This window comes from Lindgomyces ingoldianus, assembly GCF_010093535.1.
Source record: "Lindgomyces ingoldianus strain ATCC 200398 unplaced genomic scaffold BDR25scaffold_12, whole genome shotgun sequence".
Lineage (NCBI taxonomy): Eukaryota > Fungi > Ascomycota > Dothideomycetes > Pleosporales > Lindgomycetaceae > Lindgomyces > Lindgomyces ingoldianus.
Window position 1 is genome coordinate 688855 of NW_022985173.1, and position 16146 is coordinate 705000.

A 16146-nucleotide genomic window follows, 5' to 3' on the forward strand; every position below is an offset into this window, starting at 1 on the left:
TGAAGCCGATGCGAGTCGATCTCCCTGCGGCGAGAAGGCTACGCTCGTGACCGAGCTCGTATGGCCCTCGAGCGTCTGCAGTAGAGAGTCCCACTCCTTGTTGATCTTTGACCTGACTTCTATCCACTCTGGCATTTCTTGTGTAAATTGTCTTCGAACAATGCTTCTTTCTGGTGCAAAGACAAGCGCGGAGTAATACACTTGTAGAGGCGCCTCTTGTATCCTTGATCCGATCCACATCACAAACCGCAGCGCATCATGAACTGTATTAGACAACATAATACATTGAGGTGCCTTAGAAGAATTAGTAGCTTTTCAATCTCCTAGTTAGCTAAGTACTTACGTTTAATATAGATTGCAGCTTCTGCATTGCTGCTATAGCTTCTGGAATCTTCTCTAACAGGCTCATTGCTTCAAGCCAGTGGAGGAGGTGCTTCTGAATGAAGCTGTGGACTTTACCATCATCTCTTAGAATCTCTTCCCCATCCGGCGCATATGCATGTAGGTGATTGACCCAGTATTCACATGCATATGCAAACAATGGAAGATTGCTGTCCTTAATACGACTTGTCGCCTCCTGGATCTGCACTCCTGGTTTCTTTAAGCTGCACATGTCTTTTTGTAACATCCTATTCATCGCGTCTAGCAGCCTATAGGTTATCCGACCCTGCTCCTCTATTACTTCACCATTGAACACCTGCTGGCCCTGACCGGATGTAAAGTAGTCTTTTGCTGATAGGTGAACAAAGGACACAGTGCCATCCCGAACAGTAAGGAATGAACCACAGCGGTGAACTAGTTCGGCCTGGTCCTCAGAAAGGCCGGCAACTATAAGAAGTTCCTCAAGCCGCAGCGGCCGGTAAGCTAGATTAACAGACTGAAGAATGTTCTTGCAAAGCTGTGTTGTCTGTAAATCCTTCTGGGCCGTAATCTGTTGCATCATACGGTCGTACAACGGGTCTAGCCCAGGCGGCAGTTCCCGCAGTACTGCTTGTGTGCGATATAGTGGCACACTCTCTAGCTCTTTGCAGACTAACGATACCCATAGAAACGTGCCCTCTGCCTTGTCACGAAGTAGCTGCTCAACCTCTGCTTGAGTTTTAGGGTCATAGCCCCGAGCAGCCGCCAGGCGCTGCACCTTGAAGTCTAAGTATGCTGCGACCGCTTTTGATACGTGGCTAGCGCTAACCTCAAGGCTAACCTGAACGCCGAGCGAGTCAGGTTGAAGATACCGCTGAATGTCTGGCAGGTTGCGGCTCGTCACTAACCACTTGACCTTTGACCGCTGGGTAAGATTGTGGTCGGTTATGATGAACAATAGGTCAGATAGACCAGATGCGCACTCATCAAGCGCGTCGACTAGAAGATAGATCATCGGCAGAGACGCGTCATTTAGGATGTCTGACAGTATCTCCCTTAGCGCATAGATCGCGTTCGGACCCTCAAACAATTGCCTGCCCGCAGCCTTGTACCGCTTCTGCACGTGCGGCATAAGGTCCTCCCTTTGCTCGACAAGTAGGTAGATGAGCCCACGCAAGACCGACGCTGCGTTGTTGAGCTCCGGTCTGTTGCTCTGGCAGAAGAAGTAAGCTAGCAGGCCAGACTTGGACCTAGGCTTGGAGCTGAACTTCAGTTTGGCCATCACCCTTGATATCGGCTTTCGCAACGGGCCGGTCCCGTCTCTTTGAACCAATTCAGCGATCAGACCCATCATCATCATCGTCTTCCCCTTGCCCGGGTCGCCCTTGATCCATAGCAGGCGCGAGTCACCCTGTGTCTTCCAGCGCTTAAAGTTGGGGTCGTCAAGGACCCAGGCATAGCAGGCCTTGAGCAGCCTGTCCTTATCCTTTTCGATCCTCGCCCTGTCTGCACTCGGGTCGGTGACTCTCAGGTCGCGGAGGCACTGATTACTAGCTAGCCCGCCAGTACTACCAGGGAAGTGCACGTCTCCATAGACATTGCCGTAGATGTTAGCCGAATCGTCGTGGGCTTGGGTATTGGTGTAGGTCTGGCCAGCTGGGACTCCATCTGCCCGACCCGCACGCTCTTCTCTCTAGATATTGGTTTAGCCTATGGTCATGCCGTGCACAAGGGGGGACGCTTACCACGGCCATAGATCTGAAGAGGCTCTGTGCAACCTTTAGCAGAATAGCAGGCGTCAGTTTAAGCGTCGGTGAAAGGGTTCACTGCTTTTAACTTATGTCGGAAGATAGGGAAGAAGGACTTGACAGAAGTCTGCGACGTGCTGGTGCTTCCAGCGAGGCTCGCGTTCTGCCGAGTCTTCAGCTCAACGGCAGATACCGCTACCTCAGCCTGGCTGCATGCCGATGAGAGAAACGATTCACTTCTCTAATCCTCGAACACAAATTACAGAAGGTACTAACTAGATTGATGGTGGCAGGTTTAGTATGTTCACGAGTTGTTTACAGTTGACAACTATAGACTCAACGGAGCGCATTAGGAAGTGGTTGGTAGCACGGCTGCTGTCTCTCAGCTACTCGACCAAGTGATCACAATCGTCCAAGAGGTTCGAGACGCAAGACCAAGAGCGTATGGGGAATCAGCTCGCCTGGACGGGTATAAAGACCAGTTCGGAAACTTACTTAGTACACTAAGGCTTGTTCACGATGAACCAGAGTTGCATACTCCAGTAATTCGGGAGCAAAGCGAGGTGATTATAACCTTAGGTAAAGTGCTGTAGCGCCAGTTAAATACCTTAGCTGCCCAGCTTGAAAGGGGCTAAGGTAAGCAGTACACACATGTGCTCATAAGCGGGGAAAGAGAAGAGAAAGATCTCAACAATGCCATGACTGGATTAGACCGAGCAAAAGTAGACCTTACCGCACGAATTATCACAGCACACGTTGGACTGAACGGTGCAATACGCACAGGCTTCGCAGCTGCCTTCGTAATCATCCAGAGGGACGATCGGAATGTTCAAAAGGTCCTTGGCGAGAGACTTACTATTGCCGCTTGGCTGGAAGGGCTGAGTCCGGATGGAGATAGTACTGTACAACTGCACAATTCTGTTTATAAATGCTAGCAACTCAAGGTAGCGCCATGATTTCTCTTACGGGTGAGGATGCTAAGGTGTTGAATCTCGTAGAAAAGGTGTCCTGGGTTAAGAATAAGGCATTTGATGGTGCGAACATGGTCTAGGGGGGTCTTATTGAATGGCCAACGTACAGTTAGAAGGAGAGGAACTACACTGGAAATTAAGGTCACAACACGAATTTTGCTCTCCATTGGAATGTGGATGCGGAGGGTCTTGCAACTATCCTTCGCGCATGCCGAGGATAGTAACATGATTGGACTGTTTGGTACAGGCCCAAAGGCTTCAGTTATTGCTTTATGTGCATTGCAAAATACTGATTACCACCAAAAACTTTAGGAAAACGATCGTGAAAAGGTACATAAATGCTAAAACGAGAGATTATGCAACTTACAGCAGCAACCGTCTGTAGAAAACTGCAATGTTTCTTTCTCTTGCCTGTATTTTTTAATATCAACTTAGATGAAATTACAGTTTAATTTCTAGTTTTGCAGTTTGTTGTTCGTCCTGTTTACCTGTGCGCGTGCATCTTTTGTATAATCTACGGGACCTTCGCTATGACTACCCCGATTCCACCGTATATTCTTGTTAGGGCACGCAGTGGCTCGTTCCAACTAAATATCACTTTGGTTATTTCCTACCCTAACCTCCACTCAAGGTCTTCGCAGCGAACTCTTCAAGGCCGCCTCATTGACTAGGAATGCGTAACCTTAGTATTCCATGGTCCATGGCGAATCTCTAGCGCAACACAAAGAAACTCCTATTGGCGCTTATATGTCTAACCCATTTTGACCGCAAGCTTGCCATGGGGAGCTAAAGCTTACTGCTAGTAATGTGTTGATCCAGTGGCAGTCCCTTGTACAGTCACGGACCAAATATCACATAGATTGGGATACCTACCACTACCGTGAACTCTCTGCGGTTCGAGTTTAATCGTGCTAAGTAACGGCTTAAGTTACTCTTGCTGCAGATTGTATCAAGGAATTCGCATTAGGCCAGCCCACACCCTGTTGTCGAGGGTTAGACACTGAACATAAGTAGATCCACCGCTTTGGTTCATTGAGAGTCGATGCTAGCCTTCTTTAGTGTCTTATTTAATTTCACAATTCTTGAGGTCAATTTTTCTTTTCCGCCTTTAGGGCCTTTGTCCCCGAAGCCGCTCTTCATGCAATCTGACAACGTATTTCTCTCGACAATACTGCAAACAAACTAAGAAAGGTGTAATAGAAACTAGCGTTACTGCTCAGGTGCCATCAAAGACAACACAGCACCACAACATCCTACCTGACCCCCAAATATGAAGGTAATAATAGTAATTCAATCTCCTCACACCCTCTCCCCCAAAATCATCCTCACCAACCCCTCATATTCACCCTCCCCTCCAGGTAGGCGGCTCCCTCTCCTCCCTCATGAATGGCGTAGTGCTCAAACACCACGACCATAGCGTCCACATCCCCACCCTCTCTCCCAACGCCCCCAGTCTCGGCATGGTGCTTGAGCTCGCCGAATTTTTCAAGCTACATGACCCCATCAATGGACCCGTCACCATTCCAAACATAGGTGTCCGTATTATAAATGCCCAGGATAAAATTATGAAGAGACTGAATGTCGCATCGCCGATGGCCAGCTGGGATATGCTATACTTCCGGCTTAGGCGAAAATTCCGACGGCCTATTGTCGAGGTATTGTCCTGAGATATAGGAGGCGCGAGGTGGGAATAGAGAAGTAGCGTATGAGACGAAGAAAACTGTTGTGAGCAGCGAGAAGAGGGGCGAGAAGGTAATTGTTACATATACCAAGACTGGAGACCCTGAATCATTTGCGTCACAAAGTGGGAGTATAGAAGCAAACATTCTGATCGGAGCCGATGGAGCCAGTCTTACAGTCAAACGTTTGGTCTTCCGTAATGCGGCGGGGGAGTATGCTAGGTATATCATATTGCGAGGATTAGTTCCAGAGCCGGAGTTTGCGGAGCATATGGCGAGTTGTCAGGGTGTAAGGGATCATCGTGCGATTTGAGTAAATACGCCAGGTACACCCACCGACAAAGTCGGGCTGCTTATACCCCATATCTCTACCCATACCTTGATGGAATAACTCTGACATGTATATCCTCGCTACCACATCCCCAGCCCCAATAGCACTCTCGCCTCCGCAACCCTCAGCCGAAGTTTGCCTAGTACACTCAGCCTCTCCCACCTCCCTCTCATCTATGCTGCTTGACACCTCAGGCCACTACCACCGATGGTCGGACCCACTCGGCAAAATCCAGCGAGAAGTCAGGTAAGACATCCTGCGCACAACATCTGAACTCCTGCCCCTCTGTGCCGCGGACTCGCGTTGAAAATCAAAGGCCCTTCATCTAAGTTGCGTCTGGCTACTACAACCCGCACGCTAGTTTCCGAGACGGCGAGGCCCTGCTTTGTAGGCGATGAGCAGACACTCGTACGACCGTATATGGGTGTTGGTGCTAGCCGAGGCGCTATTCATGCGCTGGAGTTAGAGAAAATGATGCAAAATTTTTGTGAGAGAAGACAGGGAAGTTGGGAAGTTGTGGCGAGGAAGTGGGAGAAGACGGTGGTGGAGTGGGCGTGGCTGGAGCATCAAGGAGTGTGTTGTAGAGAGAGTGGTTTTTCGGAGACTGGGGGAAGTGGTTATGGGCAGCGGTGGTGCACTAGGTGAGGGCGCGGTGGATGGAATCAGGAAATGGGGTTATGAGGGGAAAACACATCAGTCGCCTCATTGATATTAGGAGATTCTGGGCAAATCTTTGAAATTCAATTTTACTTGTTAGTGTAAGGACGGCATGCCTATTACTTTAGGGGGACCTGCTCTCACCCTTTCAGGCCGAACCCCTAGCAGTCTCGCTGCTCGCCATTCCTTCCCATCAAGCAAACACTCGGTTACTTCTTGATAAGCTTTCAAAGCCCACGCACGCTCAGCCCAAACCTATTTAAACCTAATATGGCAGCCCAAGCCTTCAAACATGGTGTTTAATATAACGTAGTACTGTTCCTACTGTTACTGATAGTAGCAATATCTTTGTAGTTAGAACGAAAGTCAACTGTCTTCTGTTACCGTACAGTTAATGAGACTCTAACTACTTCAATAACTAACTATAAGAATTAATTTCTTAGGGGTTTAACCCCGCGGTCGCGGAAAGAGTTTTTGCGCGGAGTAGTACAATAGCAAACTAATGCACCACAAAAGCTTGTTTGCAGTGCGTGCCTTCTAGCGGCTTAATAAGGCTAGAAGCTGGTAAAATAAGGAGCTAATTCACTGTTCTGTACTAATACTAAAGACTGTGACGCTTGTTGCAGCCAAACCGAAATAATCTATAGAGATCCACCTTTGCTATCTATTGCCCTCCACAGTTAAGGCTCTGCAGCTACAAAGCAATTAGGTTACTAGAGGACTTAGTATTTTACTAAGTTCTGTGACTATATTAGGAATATTGTGTCAAGATTGAGCTCTCTAGAACCTCTGGAAACACCAGTTACTGCAGTAACTATACTGAACAGTAGCTCCTCCCTTAATTGACTGGGCAGTAACCGTTACTGCCTGTAACGCCGTTTTAATTCACTCTATCCGAAAGAACGATACCCTACTGCAGCTAGTAACGCATCAAAAAGCTACTGATAGTAACAGTTACGTTATATTAAACACCATGCCTTCAAATTCGCCACCTTTCCCGGGAAGCTCAAACAGTTCTCCGCTATTGTCATTATCGTCTTATTCAAATTCAGCGGGTTGGAGATAACCGGCAAACCATCAATAAACGCAAGATTCCCTGCGGGAATGCTAGCAGCGCCTTGTTTAATCGTAAGTAGGCTCGTTATATCTGCTAGGTCTTGAAATTAGCAGAGTTGATGGAAGACAGGAGCCGCAAAAAGCCGAATATTGAGACGGAGTCTCGAACAACGGGGGGTTAGAAGAGGAAGTTAGGGACGACCCGGTTGATGGTGCTGAGGATAGACACTGTAAGGGAGACGATTGCCTCTTGGGAATGGAGCAGACCAGAAACGAAAGATCAGGCTACATGCCTGCATCAGAAGATTAACCTGAAGTTCAAATGCAGAAAAGAGTAAAATGTATTACTTAAGATCCCGCTACCGAGAAGAGTTCTAATGCTAATTCTGCTAATTCCTCACAAGATTCATAGACCGTAAATGACATTCGTCTCGGCCCATCCTACCTTGGGAGAGAGAGGAATGTCTCCAACATTTGGCAGAATTATTCCAGTATATCCGGTCGATGGAGGTCGGAGGTGACGTTCAGCAAACTCAGGAAAATCCCGCTAGATGAGGGAAGCGACAGGAAGGATGGTGCGAAAAGAGAAAGTGGATTTTTCTTCAAGAGACTGAATAGTGTGACAAAGGTTGAAATTGAGAAATTCTCAGATCGTTGTTGGGAATCAAGAAAGTCCGCATTAGAGAGGGGCCTTCAGATCAAGGTGGGGATGGTGAGTATATGCCTATTACAGATGCTGGACTGGGATCTGGAATGGCAGCACCAGCAACAGGAAACTTTGTGGGTAGCCAGTCTTACGGTGCGTGGGGTTCCTCTGAAAGCTCTACCAACAACCAGCAGGCTTTCTACGGCTCCTACTAAAAGAGACTCCGCAATGTTGCTAACCGGAAGAGAGCCTGCAACGCTGCCAACTGTGGGATGAGAGCCTATAACACTACCGACGGCAGGAAGGGAACCAGCAACGGCGCCAGAAGACCCAACCCCCTCCAGCCCTCCAGCCAAAGATCCAGCAACCGGAGCATTGGCAATGGGATTTGAAACTCTGGCCCAATCACTAGTCAGCCTAAAAGCCTAGACGCAGCCCCAGAAACGGCTCCAGGAGCACTACTCAAAGGTGTTGAGCTACCAGCTGGCAGAATTCCAGCAACACATACAACTGAATTTGGGCTCACACCTAAACGTCATTTAGTACCTTGTATTGTACTATTCTTGGAACTGACATTGAAACACTGACTCGGTAAAGCAGACAACGGAATCCCCTAGCGGCGATCATCACAAAAGAAACCTTATGAACACTCGACAAAAGAGGCAAAGCAGGGATAGAGACACTCAAATACCTCTTATCGAGCGGAGGGGAGACAGGAAGAGCTAATGTCTTTGGAAGTGGGACGCTAGGAAAACTAGGAAGATCCGGGATAGGCAAACCTTCTGGGATAACTCCGGCCCCTTTTTAGAATATAAGAAGAATGATTTTGAGTACAGCTGAGGGGAGAGGTGGAAAGGATGCAGCTGGCACAACTGGGAGAGGCAGCAGAGGGCCAGTTGTAGGAAGAGGTGGCAAGCTGGCAGCTGGAAATTGGGGGAATCTAGCAGCGGATAGAGGCAATCCAGTAATCTGGCAGCTGGAAGAGGAGGCAGCCCAGACGTATTCGGGACAAATATCGGGGGTAGGTCAGGTGCTCCGGCAGGCCACTGAGCGCAGGCGGTGCGACATTAGGCACAGGAAAAGACAGCGCTCTAACTTGAACTGGAACCTCAGCATGTCGCAACACCCCACCCACCGCTGGTAGGGAAAACCGCACAGCGCTGGCAATTGCAGCAAGCTTATCAATGCTCAAAACTGGAGTTGATGGAGCTTAAGCGCTGCTCAGTGATGCCTTAAAACACCGCCACAGCACTGAGCGTAGCTGCTGGTACGCCCGAACTCTGATAAGCCGAAAGGATGATTGCGGGAAAGAGAGCTTAAACGAACTTAAAGTTACAGGGGCGCTCGCGCCAAGAGGAAGTAGGAGAGTGACTCGGGACTCAAGTTATGGTGAACCTATGGCCCTAACCGACAGGGTAGTGAGGCCAAAAGCTTTCTTCAAGCTGATTGTGAGTGAGTCGAAGTACCGACTGTGTACGGTAATGATAATAGATAAGAAGGAGGTGTGTGAAAGAAAGAGTCGCTTGTATAACGGGAAGTCGAAAGTGTTCAGAATAAGTACTATAGCTGCGATGTAGCGGTCACGTGGAGAATGCGTATATGTCCGAACAAATTGGTCTGAGGCATACTTGAATAATTGTAAGGACTCTAGAGCCCTAAGGCTGGTATAGGCATTCCAAAACCCGGATGGGATGCGTCGCTTTACCAAGTGAGGAAACGACTAACAGAAAGTGTACTAATAAGAGGTAAATAATGAGAACGAAATGCGCTCTATTGCGGACAGCTTGTCAGAAAGGTCGCCTTTAGGAGACTTCAATCGCTTGTAAACTCCCGTTTGATCATGATATGGAAACAGACTTGCAAGTAGCAAAAGAGCGAAACGGCAATGTGCGTTAACACAGAAATTTTTGGCACCTCAAACACTTCCTCTCAAAGCAGGGCAATCCTACCAACCATACTGGGTATGAAGTCGAAGTAAGAATATGCCGCGACCCGTAGCGGCGTTTCCTTGCTGCCCTCAAGTGGGAGGTTCCCCAGTGGCGTTCAGATTGCCATAACATATCTTCATATTAAGGAATATATCCCTAGAAGCGGCTTTGATCGCGAAGCACGCAATGGCGCGGCTGTGATGGAAAGATTCGATCGGCCTGGGCCCGAGAAATCCGGTTGACTCCAAATGGACCCAACTGTGGAACCAAGCAGTTTCAATTCATCGTAAATCTTGCTTTCCACGAATTCTTGAGGGTGTCGATCTCCGTCCGCAGGAATGCGGACCGAGAAGAGCAACTACCAGCGAATCAAGCCTCAGACTCTGGTGGCCTTGACATGGAGAAGACCCTTCTAAGGAATAGTCAGACGGCAGAACCCGTCCTATTTCCCCTGGGAGCGAAGCCTTTTCCTCCTCTTCCAGGGCCACGGGGCTCGCGAATAGGTTGCTGTAGGTCACTAGGCGTTTCTGGTCGACTACCACTGAATTCCTTCTTCTGTATGTACACCGAATTGGGCTTAGGCGAGTAACTCGGATCGTAGAGCTGTCTCCCCGGATTTCCCGTGCCGGCGGGCGACTGTTCGTTACTTGACCTTGGCTGGCTATCGCGACCGCCTCGACCTCGACCCTTGCCTCGAGTGTGCTTATTCGGGGAGGAGCGACCACGGGAGTCTTCCGCGTTGAGAGTCGAGGAACCAAACAGTTTCTCTCGAGCCTCGGCATACCGCCGCTCCTTCTCCGCCCGCTCCTTCTGGGCACGTGCTTGTCTTTCAGCGAACGAGGCTTCATTCTTCTTCCTCCTTTCTTCCTCACTGTCTTCGTCGTCTTCAAGAGTCAGGCCTGCCATGCCAGCGCTTGCATCGTTTCGTGAGAGAAGCTGAGGAGGAGGTTTTCGGCTGAGAACAGTGACACTGGGTTTGAAGGTAGTTTTGAGGGGGATGTTATCGCGAGCTTCAAGGAACAGCATTGGCTCTGGCTTCTCCCTGAACAGGTGATCAGCCCATGATGCAGAAGCAGGTCGGTGCGGACATACGCAGATTCCCATATTTGGCGGTTCAATTCGGCATGCTTGGCTTTGCGCTCAGCTTTGGAAATCTTGACTGGCGCGGGTGGTTCTTCGTTCATATCGGATGTCTCTTGCTTCTGCGATCCCGTTAGTCACGCGCTCAGGAAACCAACTTTCACGGAGAGCTCCATACATCAGCAAGAGACTCCCAGTCATCATCCCATGCATCGGGCAAGGCACCTTTTCCAGGCATTGGGGGTTCTATCTAGCGAATGCGGGAGAAAGAATAGCGAGCACAGAGAGAGGACTTGGGCATGGCAGCGGGGAAGACTTGCAGAGGCCAGGATGTGTCCAATGTTCGCGCCAAGCAATTCGCTAAACGCGGAAGCTAAACCCTGGTCGCAGCTTGGAGCTTTGGACTCTCACTGCTGCCTTTCACCTCGTAACCTCAAGCTCCGCTTTCATCCATCATACAACTTGCCGCCTAACTGATTAGACAGCACGCATTGTTGTGCTTATAAGTTGCCCTAACTTGCCCATCAGAATGTCAGGTAATTATTGTCTCATCGTAGTCACGACGTGATGAAGCGACAGAAAACTGAGCGCGCAGCAGATGCCGACGGTGACTCCACGATGCACTCGTCTCCTGAGCTAGAAATAGCCGATGACGAAATGTTCCCTGACGAAGCCGCTGGCCCGAGCACACCGCGAAATCCTCCCGCCTTCTCTCTCGACCCCCCCTCAGAGTTGTCCCCGCCAAACTCCCAAGGCCCTTCACAACTGGCTGGCCGAGATGAGAGCTTCGTCGCTGCCCTCGCCCGAACCCCTTCGACATCGTTGAATGCAAACGGTAAGCGCGTACGCTCTGCAGTCATGACCGCCGGTGTCGCAGATAGTACACAGGTCGATCCTGAAACTGGGTATTGTTGGACGAAGCAGGAGGAGCAGCCGGGCTGGGAGTGGAAGAACACAAGGGCCCGGGAGGATGAGAGTAGGGCGCTGGAGCATATTCAGGATAAGGGGTCAATGATCAAGAGTAGGTTCAAAGTCTGACCTCTGTATTTGTGTTGGCTGACAATAGCAGCCAAGTACGGTGATCCACTCGATGCGTCCGTCCCAGTGAAGCGGCGCTGAAAAAGGGGGTTTCAAGGACACCGCGACAGTGAAGTCATCACGAGAAGACGCTTTGCGTTACCAACGAGGCGCTGCACCGTTATGCTCGTTCCGCCCAAGGAGCTAACAAGCCACTCTCATGGAGCACGCAAGACGCACCCTGGGTATGGCCAGGGTAATTTCGGCAGGATGATGGGCTAATTCTACCTCAGCATATACTGCAGACATATAGGCATGGAGGGAGCAGTAGAAACAATGCAAAAACCCATTTATTGATCAGACTGATCGTATTGATCATGCCGGTGATGAACCTCATGATTGGTGTTGAGACCTTCTTGGATTCCAAAGTCCTTTATCATAGCCTTGGCCTTAGTCCTGACCCAACGCCGTTCCATGCAGTTCAAAGACGTTGTCCAGTCATGCGCCTCTGTATTGTGTCGCTCGGTCACTCAGTCGCTTTCATCACCATCTTCCATGCCCTCGTCCGACGCCTCGCTCTCTCTCGCCTCGATAGGGTCTTCTGTCAACTGCTCTTCTGCACCTTCTTCTTCCTCTTCACCCTCTTCATCTTCTTCTACCTCCTCATCCTCCTGCTGCTCCTCCTCGACTGTCTCGTCCACATCTGCTTCCTCCTCCGACCCAGAAGCGTGTTCCCCGTTATCCACACTCGATCGTCTGGCTCGCTTTGCGGGTGGTGAGTCGTCGACGCCAGCGGCGTGTCCATTCGCAGCTCGAGGCTTGCCCTCGCTGGTATCCTTCTGCGCTTTCTTCTCCTCCCGGACTTTCTTGCGGTACGAGTTGCGCTTATCGGCCTGGATGGAGGTGAATTCTACCCAGGTCAGTGCCATGGTAAGTTAGAAGGCTGGGTACACGTACTAGCGACTTCGGCTTCAAGGCGAGGCAGAAAAGACTCGAACTCTAGCTCTTGCATAGCATCGAATACGTCCTTGGGCATGACCGTCTTCTTATTACTCCTCGCGGCGTTCTCAGCTGCACTGTCCGATTCGTTAGACATAGCCCTACCACATAGGTGCGTCCACGTACTAATGTGTAAGATAATTGACAAAGACGGTTGCGCTCTTGGACATAGCCAGGAGCGCATCTTTCTGTATCTGTGTGTTCGGTGGGAGGACGCCCTTCGCAAGTCGCTGCACAATTGATTTTGGAAGATTAAGTTCTTCAACACTCAGTCCGTCTTCTTTGGACGCAGCCTTTGCTGGCTCCTCTGGCGACACGGCGGAGATATTACTCTTTCTTGGGGGCATTGCGAGTCCTCGGAAGGGCGTTACTGTAGTATGCAGGTGGGAGTGGAGAATGCGACAATGTTAGTAAAATGGTTGTCGTTCAAACTCATTAGAAAGGCGAAAGTCGTGATCACCATGGTTGAAGGTTGAAGCGAACGCGTGAAAGCGCGTCAATCACGACCTGGCTTGGCACGGGGCCGCAACAGTAGCTCGGGGAAACCTGCAGTATCTGAAGAGAACTCAATTTTTGTGACTTCATATGCAAGTCTTATTGGTGTCTAAATCCGGCGCTGCCTCTCCCTCCGCTGTAAAACGAAAGGCAGTCTACCTAGCTACTTGCCTGATTAAGTCAAGTTTGACGCGAAGCATCACGTGAGGGACTTCTCTCCGGTCAGGCGAAGCCTGCGTCTCGTCATTCAACCGTCGCACCGGCATCTCACCAACTTGGCTTTGAGGTCAAGCAATCCATGCGAGATCCCGCTCGAAAGGCTTCGATTCCCGAGGATCGACTCGATCGCCTCAACGGAACATTTCATCTTTCCCTCCCAGCGACTCGGTCCGAGGTGATCCCAGACTTATCACGGCATTGAGAAACGACACGTCTTAAGTTATCGCCTGAGAAGCGTACCGTAGACGTTGCAGACAGGATGCGGTGGTGGCTTCCTCAAGGATGTTCCAAGTACAAATGTACCAGTCCTAACCGCCACCAATACCTGTCGAACCTATTAAACACATGCTGCGAGAGAACCTGTCCAGTAACACCAGGACTTTTATTCTCCAGGATCCAAATCCATGGGACAAGTGGGTATGCCGAATGATCCTCACTGCTAATCCGAGGTCTCCAGTGATCTTCAACCAAAGCAATACCATCAGCCTCAGTACCCCAACAATAGTGACAAGTGGGTGCGGGGCCAAATCAGCCGCCAAGAACGACAACACCTCCAACTGGCCTTTTACGGTTCAGCTCTAGTGGGAAGAATGCTGAGAACTGATGCAATATCCAGCATGACTACAAGGTCTGTGTCAGAAAATGGGTTGGGTTGGCCTTGCTGGGAGTCCTCAAGCTGCAACCTGCCCGCCAAGTTGCACGACGGGCAGCCACAAAAAAAGCATTGTGGAACACCTTGACGTTCACAGACCGCGGCAGATGCCTCAACCCATGACCTAGCGTCCGCCGACAGCATGCGCCCGTGGGAGAATAGTCGGCGGATTGCGGCTGTGGGGATTATTTCCTGATCCAACCATCCCTTGAGTAAACACCGACGGTAGCATTGGGGTTGCCCGACACCGCGCAACTCTTACATGTAGGCCGTATTTCTTCATTCTGGACCTTCTTCCAAGACTCTCTTTCTCGCCCAATTTTCTCTATCATTTTCCTTGTGTGCATGCCACAAGATCCCACGTCGCTTGGCGCTGATTGCCAACCGGTAAACGTTCTCCCCCAACCGACTATACCGATACCGATAAGCGTACCTAGACCGATTCGGAGGATAATACTGGAGGACTTTAACGCACTAATATTTCACTAAATCAGTCCCTGCATTTCCAAACCCTAGCCTGGTATTCACGATGCCGTTGGACCCAAATCTTCGGATTCTCGTTGATGGTGATCCATCAAGAGTGTATCACCAAGGAGACCAGGTTAAAGGAAGAGTTATTCTTGTGGTAGAAAAACAGGAACAGATCAAGGCCTTGAAACTCAACTTTCTCGGAGCATGTATCACGAAAACGACTCGGCCATTCTACGTTACCGAGAATGATCGCGATGGCACCTCAGCGCCAAGGCAAGAATACAGGGACAGAACGTACCTCTTCAACATCGAAGAGGTCCTCCTTCCTGGATATACATTGGGAGCTAAGAAGTACTGCTGGGACTTCGACTTCACATTCCCAAAGCTCACTGAAACCCGTCATTCCCGCTGGGCTCGTGGCTCAAAGTTCGCGCGAGATTTTCATCCCCTTCCGCCGTCTTTCCACATATACACCGACAACCCGGGCGGAGAAGCCATGGTCTCTTACTACCTCCAGGCCAAGCTTATACGACGAGGTATGAAAGACGTAAAGAGAGTTATGCAAACTCTAGCATTCTGCCCAAACTCACGAAATACTCCACACGAACCCCGGATAAATTCGAGAATCTTGTATGCCCAAACATGGAAGCCGACCAGAGATACAAGGACAGCAATCGACAAAATTATTAACAAAGTGTCTCGCAAATCAACGATGCGATCCAGTTCCCCCCAGATTGTCCCCACGCTTTACTACCCAGAAAAAATTGCTCCTGGACAACACATACCTCTACTCGTGTCAATTACCAACGCTCGACGAGGCTGTGACGAGCAGCTTCAGTGCTTCCTAGATTCCCTCGTAGTCACCATCTCTACCTACACGACATCGATGTGTGGAAAGCTACTCACTCAACCCCAGGACAGCATAACGAAGCATATTACATGTATCTCGAAGCACGATCTCAACCAACCGCTGTCTTTCGATGTCCGTACGAAACTCACTACGAACTTTCGTCTCGTAGATGACGCAGAATGCGTTCCAACATTTAAAACCTACACGATAACCCGCCATTATACACTGACAATCGTGGTCGGCTTGAAATGTCAGGGCCAGAAGTTTACCATCAAGTCCACGACGCCACTCGAAATTTTACCTCGACTGCCCCGAGCATACGTGAACACACAAGCCCCTGATCATCACGATGAAATACCAGTGGATCCTCTACCGCTCTACGAACCCACAGAAGCCGGCGCAGAGCTCGCCCCCGATTACGACACTGTGTATTCTTTGACGCCGGCTCCTTCCCGTCCATACTCCTTCGCAGAAACTGAAAGCTACGTTTCTGGCACATCTACACCGCTGACCCGTCTTACCACACCATCATCTGAGGTGGACCGACCAAGTATCGACAATAGAGCCAGCTGGCACCGATCAAGCATGATAGGACAAACTGGGTGGCCAAGGCCTTCTAGCCTGCTAATGCAGCGGCGTGGGATTGAGTAGCAGAGTGTATGATCCTCTTTGCAAGGCGTTTGGCGAAGCGCGTGAGGGGTTTACAGGTCTGAGGTCAGCTCAGGGGATGATTGCTTTCCACTCTTTGCAATGATACCCAGCATGATGAAAAGATTGATCAACAATACTGTCGTATTCAAGGTGATTGCCTAATCGAATTTTGCAGGCTTTGCTTTTTTGGTAAGATTTTGGAGTTTATAGTGCACCTTGCACATGGAGAGCATTCAAGCGACACAATACCCTTTTATCATTGACTTTGACGACGCGAAATCGATCGAGGGAGACCCGGCGTTTAAGGCGACTGCACCGCCTGCGATATCCAACCTC

At 49.9% G+C, this 16146-nt stretch overlaps 7 protein-coding genes across 7 annotated transcripts in view; 4 read left to right on the plus strand and 3 right to left on the minus strand.

Moving 5' to 3' along the window:
- The window catches only part of BDR25DRAFT_18301 (uncharacterized protein), a 3977-nt gene extending 1739 nt beyond the window's left edge, over positions 1 to 2238 (minus strand). The window contains exons 1-3 of the mRNA XM_033684225.1: positions 2106 to 2238; positions 344 to 2053; positions 1 to 294 (exon numbers count right to left, since the gene is read on the minus strand). Of these exons, the coding sequence (XP_033548937.1) occupies positions 1 to 294; positions 344 to 2053; positions 2106 to 2114 (2013 nt within the window). The 5' untranslated portion in view covers positions 2115 to 2238. The remainder of the gene's footprint in view (positions 295 to 343; positions 2054 to 2105) is intronic.
- BDR25DRAFT_353834 (uncharacterized protein) lies at positions 2200 to 3391 on the plus strand (the record flags this gene model as incomplete). The annotated part of the gene is made up of 7 exons (XM_033695217.1): positions 2200 to 2278; positions 2333 to 2394; positions 2462 to 2589; positions 2637 to 2671; positions 2745 to 3005; positions 3053 to 3153; positions 3221 to 3391. 7 exons carry the CDS (start codon positions 2200 to 2202, stop codon positions 3389 to 3391), a joined length of 837 nt encoding a protein of 278 aa, XP_033548938.1.
- Positions 3392 to 4349: 958 nt separating this feature from the next.
- BDR25DRAFT_353837 (uncharacterized protein) lies at positions 4350 to 6141 on the plus strand (the record flags this gene model as incomplete). Its single annotated transcript, XM_033695218.1, has 12 exons — positions 4350 to 4437; positions 4475 to 4739; positions 4774 to 5016; positions 5073 to 5158; positions 5185 to 5222; positions 5284 to 5335; positions 5406 to 5616; positions 5654 to 5730; positions 5772 to 5845; positions 5899 to 5913; positions 5945 to 6041; positions 6101 to 6141. The coding sequence occupies 12 exons, from the start codon at positions 4350 to 4352 to the stop codon at positions 6139 to 6141; spliced, it is 1287 nt and encodes a 428-aa protein (XP_033548939.1).
- Positions 6142 to 9653: 3512 nt separating this feature from the next.
- BDR25DRAFT_18309 (uncharacterized protein) lies at positions 9654 to 10754 on the minus strand. Its single transcript, XM_033684227.1, has 3 exons — positions 10635 to 10754; positions 10469 to 10578; positions 9654 to 10418 (listed from the first exon to the last, which is right to left on the minus strand). The coding sequence occupies exons 1-3, from the start codon at positions 10692 to 10694 to the stop codon at positions 9800 to 9802; spliced, it is 789 nt and encodes a 262-aa protein (XP_033548940.1). The 5' UTR covers positions 10695 to 10754; the 3' UTR covers positions 9654 to 9799.
- A 126-nt stretch (positions 10755 to 10880) lies between these two features.
- On the plus strand, positions 10881 to 11795 carry BDR25DRAFT_259491 (uncharacterized protein). The gene is made up of 3 exons (XM_033686588.1): positions 10881 to 10992; positions 11055 to 11477; positions 11526 to 11795. Exons 1-3 carry the CDS (start codon positions 10986 to 10988, stop codon positions 11573 to 11575), a joined length of 480 nt encoding a protein of 159 aa, XP_033548941.1. The 5' UTR covers positions 10881 to 10985; the 3' UTR covers positions 11576 to 11795.
- Positions 11796 to 11824: 29 nt separating this feature from the next.
- Positions 11825 to 12990, minus strand: BDR25DRAFT_259494 (histone-fold-containing protein). Its single transcript, XM_033686589.1, has 3 exons — positions 12599 to 12990; positions 12431 to 12549; positions 11825 to 12383 (listed from the first exon to the last, which is right to left on the minus strand). The coding sequence occupies exons 1-3, from the start codon at positions 12817 to 12819 to the stop codon at positions 12004 to 12006; spliced, it is 720 nt and encodes a 239-aa protein (XP_033548942.1). The 5' UTR covers positions 12820 to 12990; the 3' UTR covers positions 11825 to 12003.
- A 1286-nt stretch (positions 12991 to 14276) lies between these two features.
- Positions 14277 to 15921, plus strand: BDR25DRAFT_18330 (uncharacterized protein). Its single transcript, XM_033684229.1, has one exon. The coding sequence runs from the start codon at positions 14368 to 14370 to the stop codon at positions 15808 to 15810; it is 1443 nt and encodes a 480-aa protein (XP_033548943.1). The 5' UTR covers positions 14277 to 14367; the 3' UTR covers positions 15811 to 15921.
- Positions 15922 to 16146: the final 225 nt, after the last annotated feature.

Coding starts and splice junctions, on each gene's coding strand:
- BDR25DRAFT_18309 (XM_033684227.1), bottom strand. CDS start 10,694: ATGCCTGGAAAAGGTGCCTTGCCCGATGCATGGGATGATGACTGGGAG. Junction 10,579..10,634: donor ACTGGGAGTCTCTTGCTGAT/GTATGGAGCTCT, acceptor ACGGGATCGCAG/AAGCAAGAGACATCCGATAT. Junction 10,419..10,468: donor CGCCAAATATGGGAATCTGC/GTATGTCCGCAC, acceptor TCACCTGTTCAG/GGAGAAGCCAGAGCCAATGC.
- BDR25DRAFT_259491 (XM_033686588.1), top strand. Junction 11,478..11,525: donor TAAGGGGTCAATGATCAAGA/GTAGGTTCAAAG, acceptor TGACAATAGCAG/CCAAGTACGGTGATCCACTC.
- BDR25DRAFT_259494 (XM_033686589.1), bottom strand. CDS start 12,819: ATGCCCCCAAGAAAGAGTAATATCTCCGCCGTGTCGCCAGAGGAGCCA. Junction 12,550..12,598: donor GTCAATTATCTTACACATTA/GTACGTGGACGC, acceptor CGAATCGGACAG/TGCAGCTGAGAACGCCGCGA. Junction 12,384..12,430: donor CCTTGAAGCCGAAGTCGCTA/GTACGTGTACCC, acceptor TGACCTGGGTAG/AATTCACCTCCATCCAGGCC.
- BDR25DRAFT_18330 (XM_033684229.1), top strand. CDS start 14,368: ATGCCGTTGGACCCAAATCTTCGGATTCTCGTTGATGGTGATCCATCA.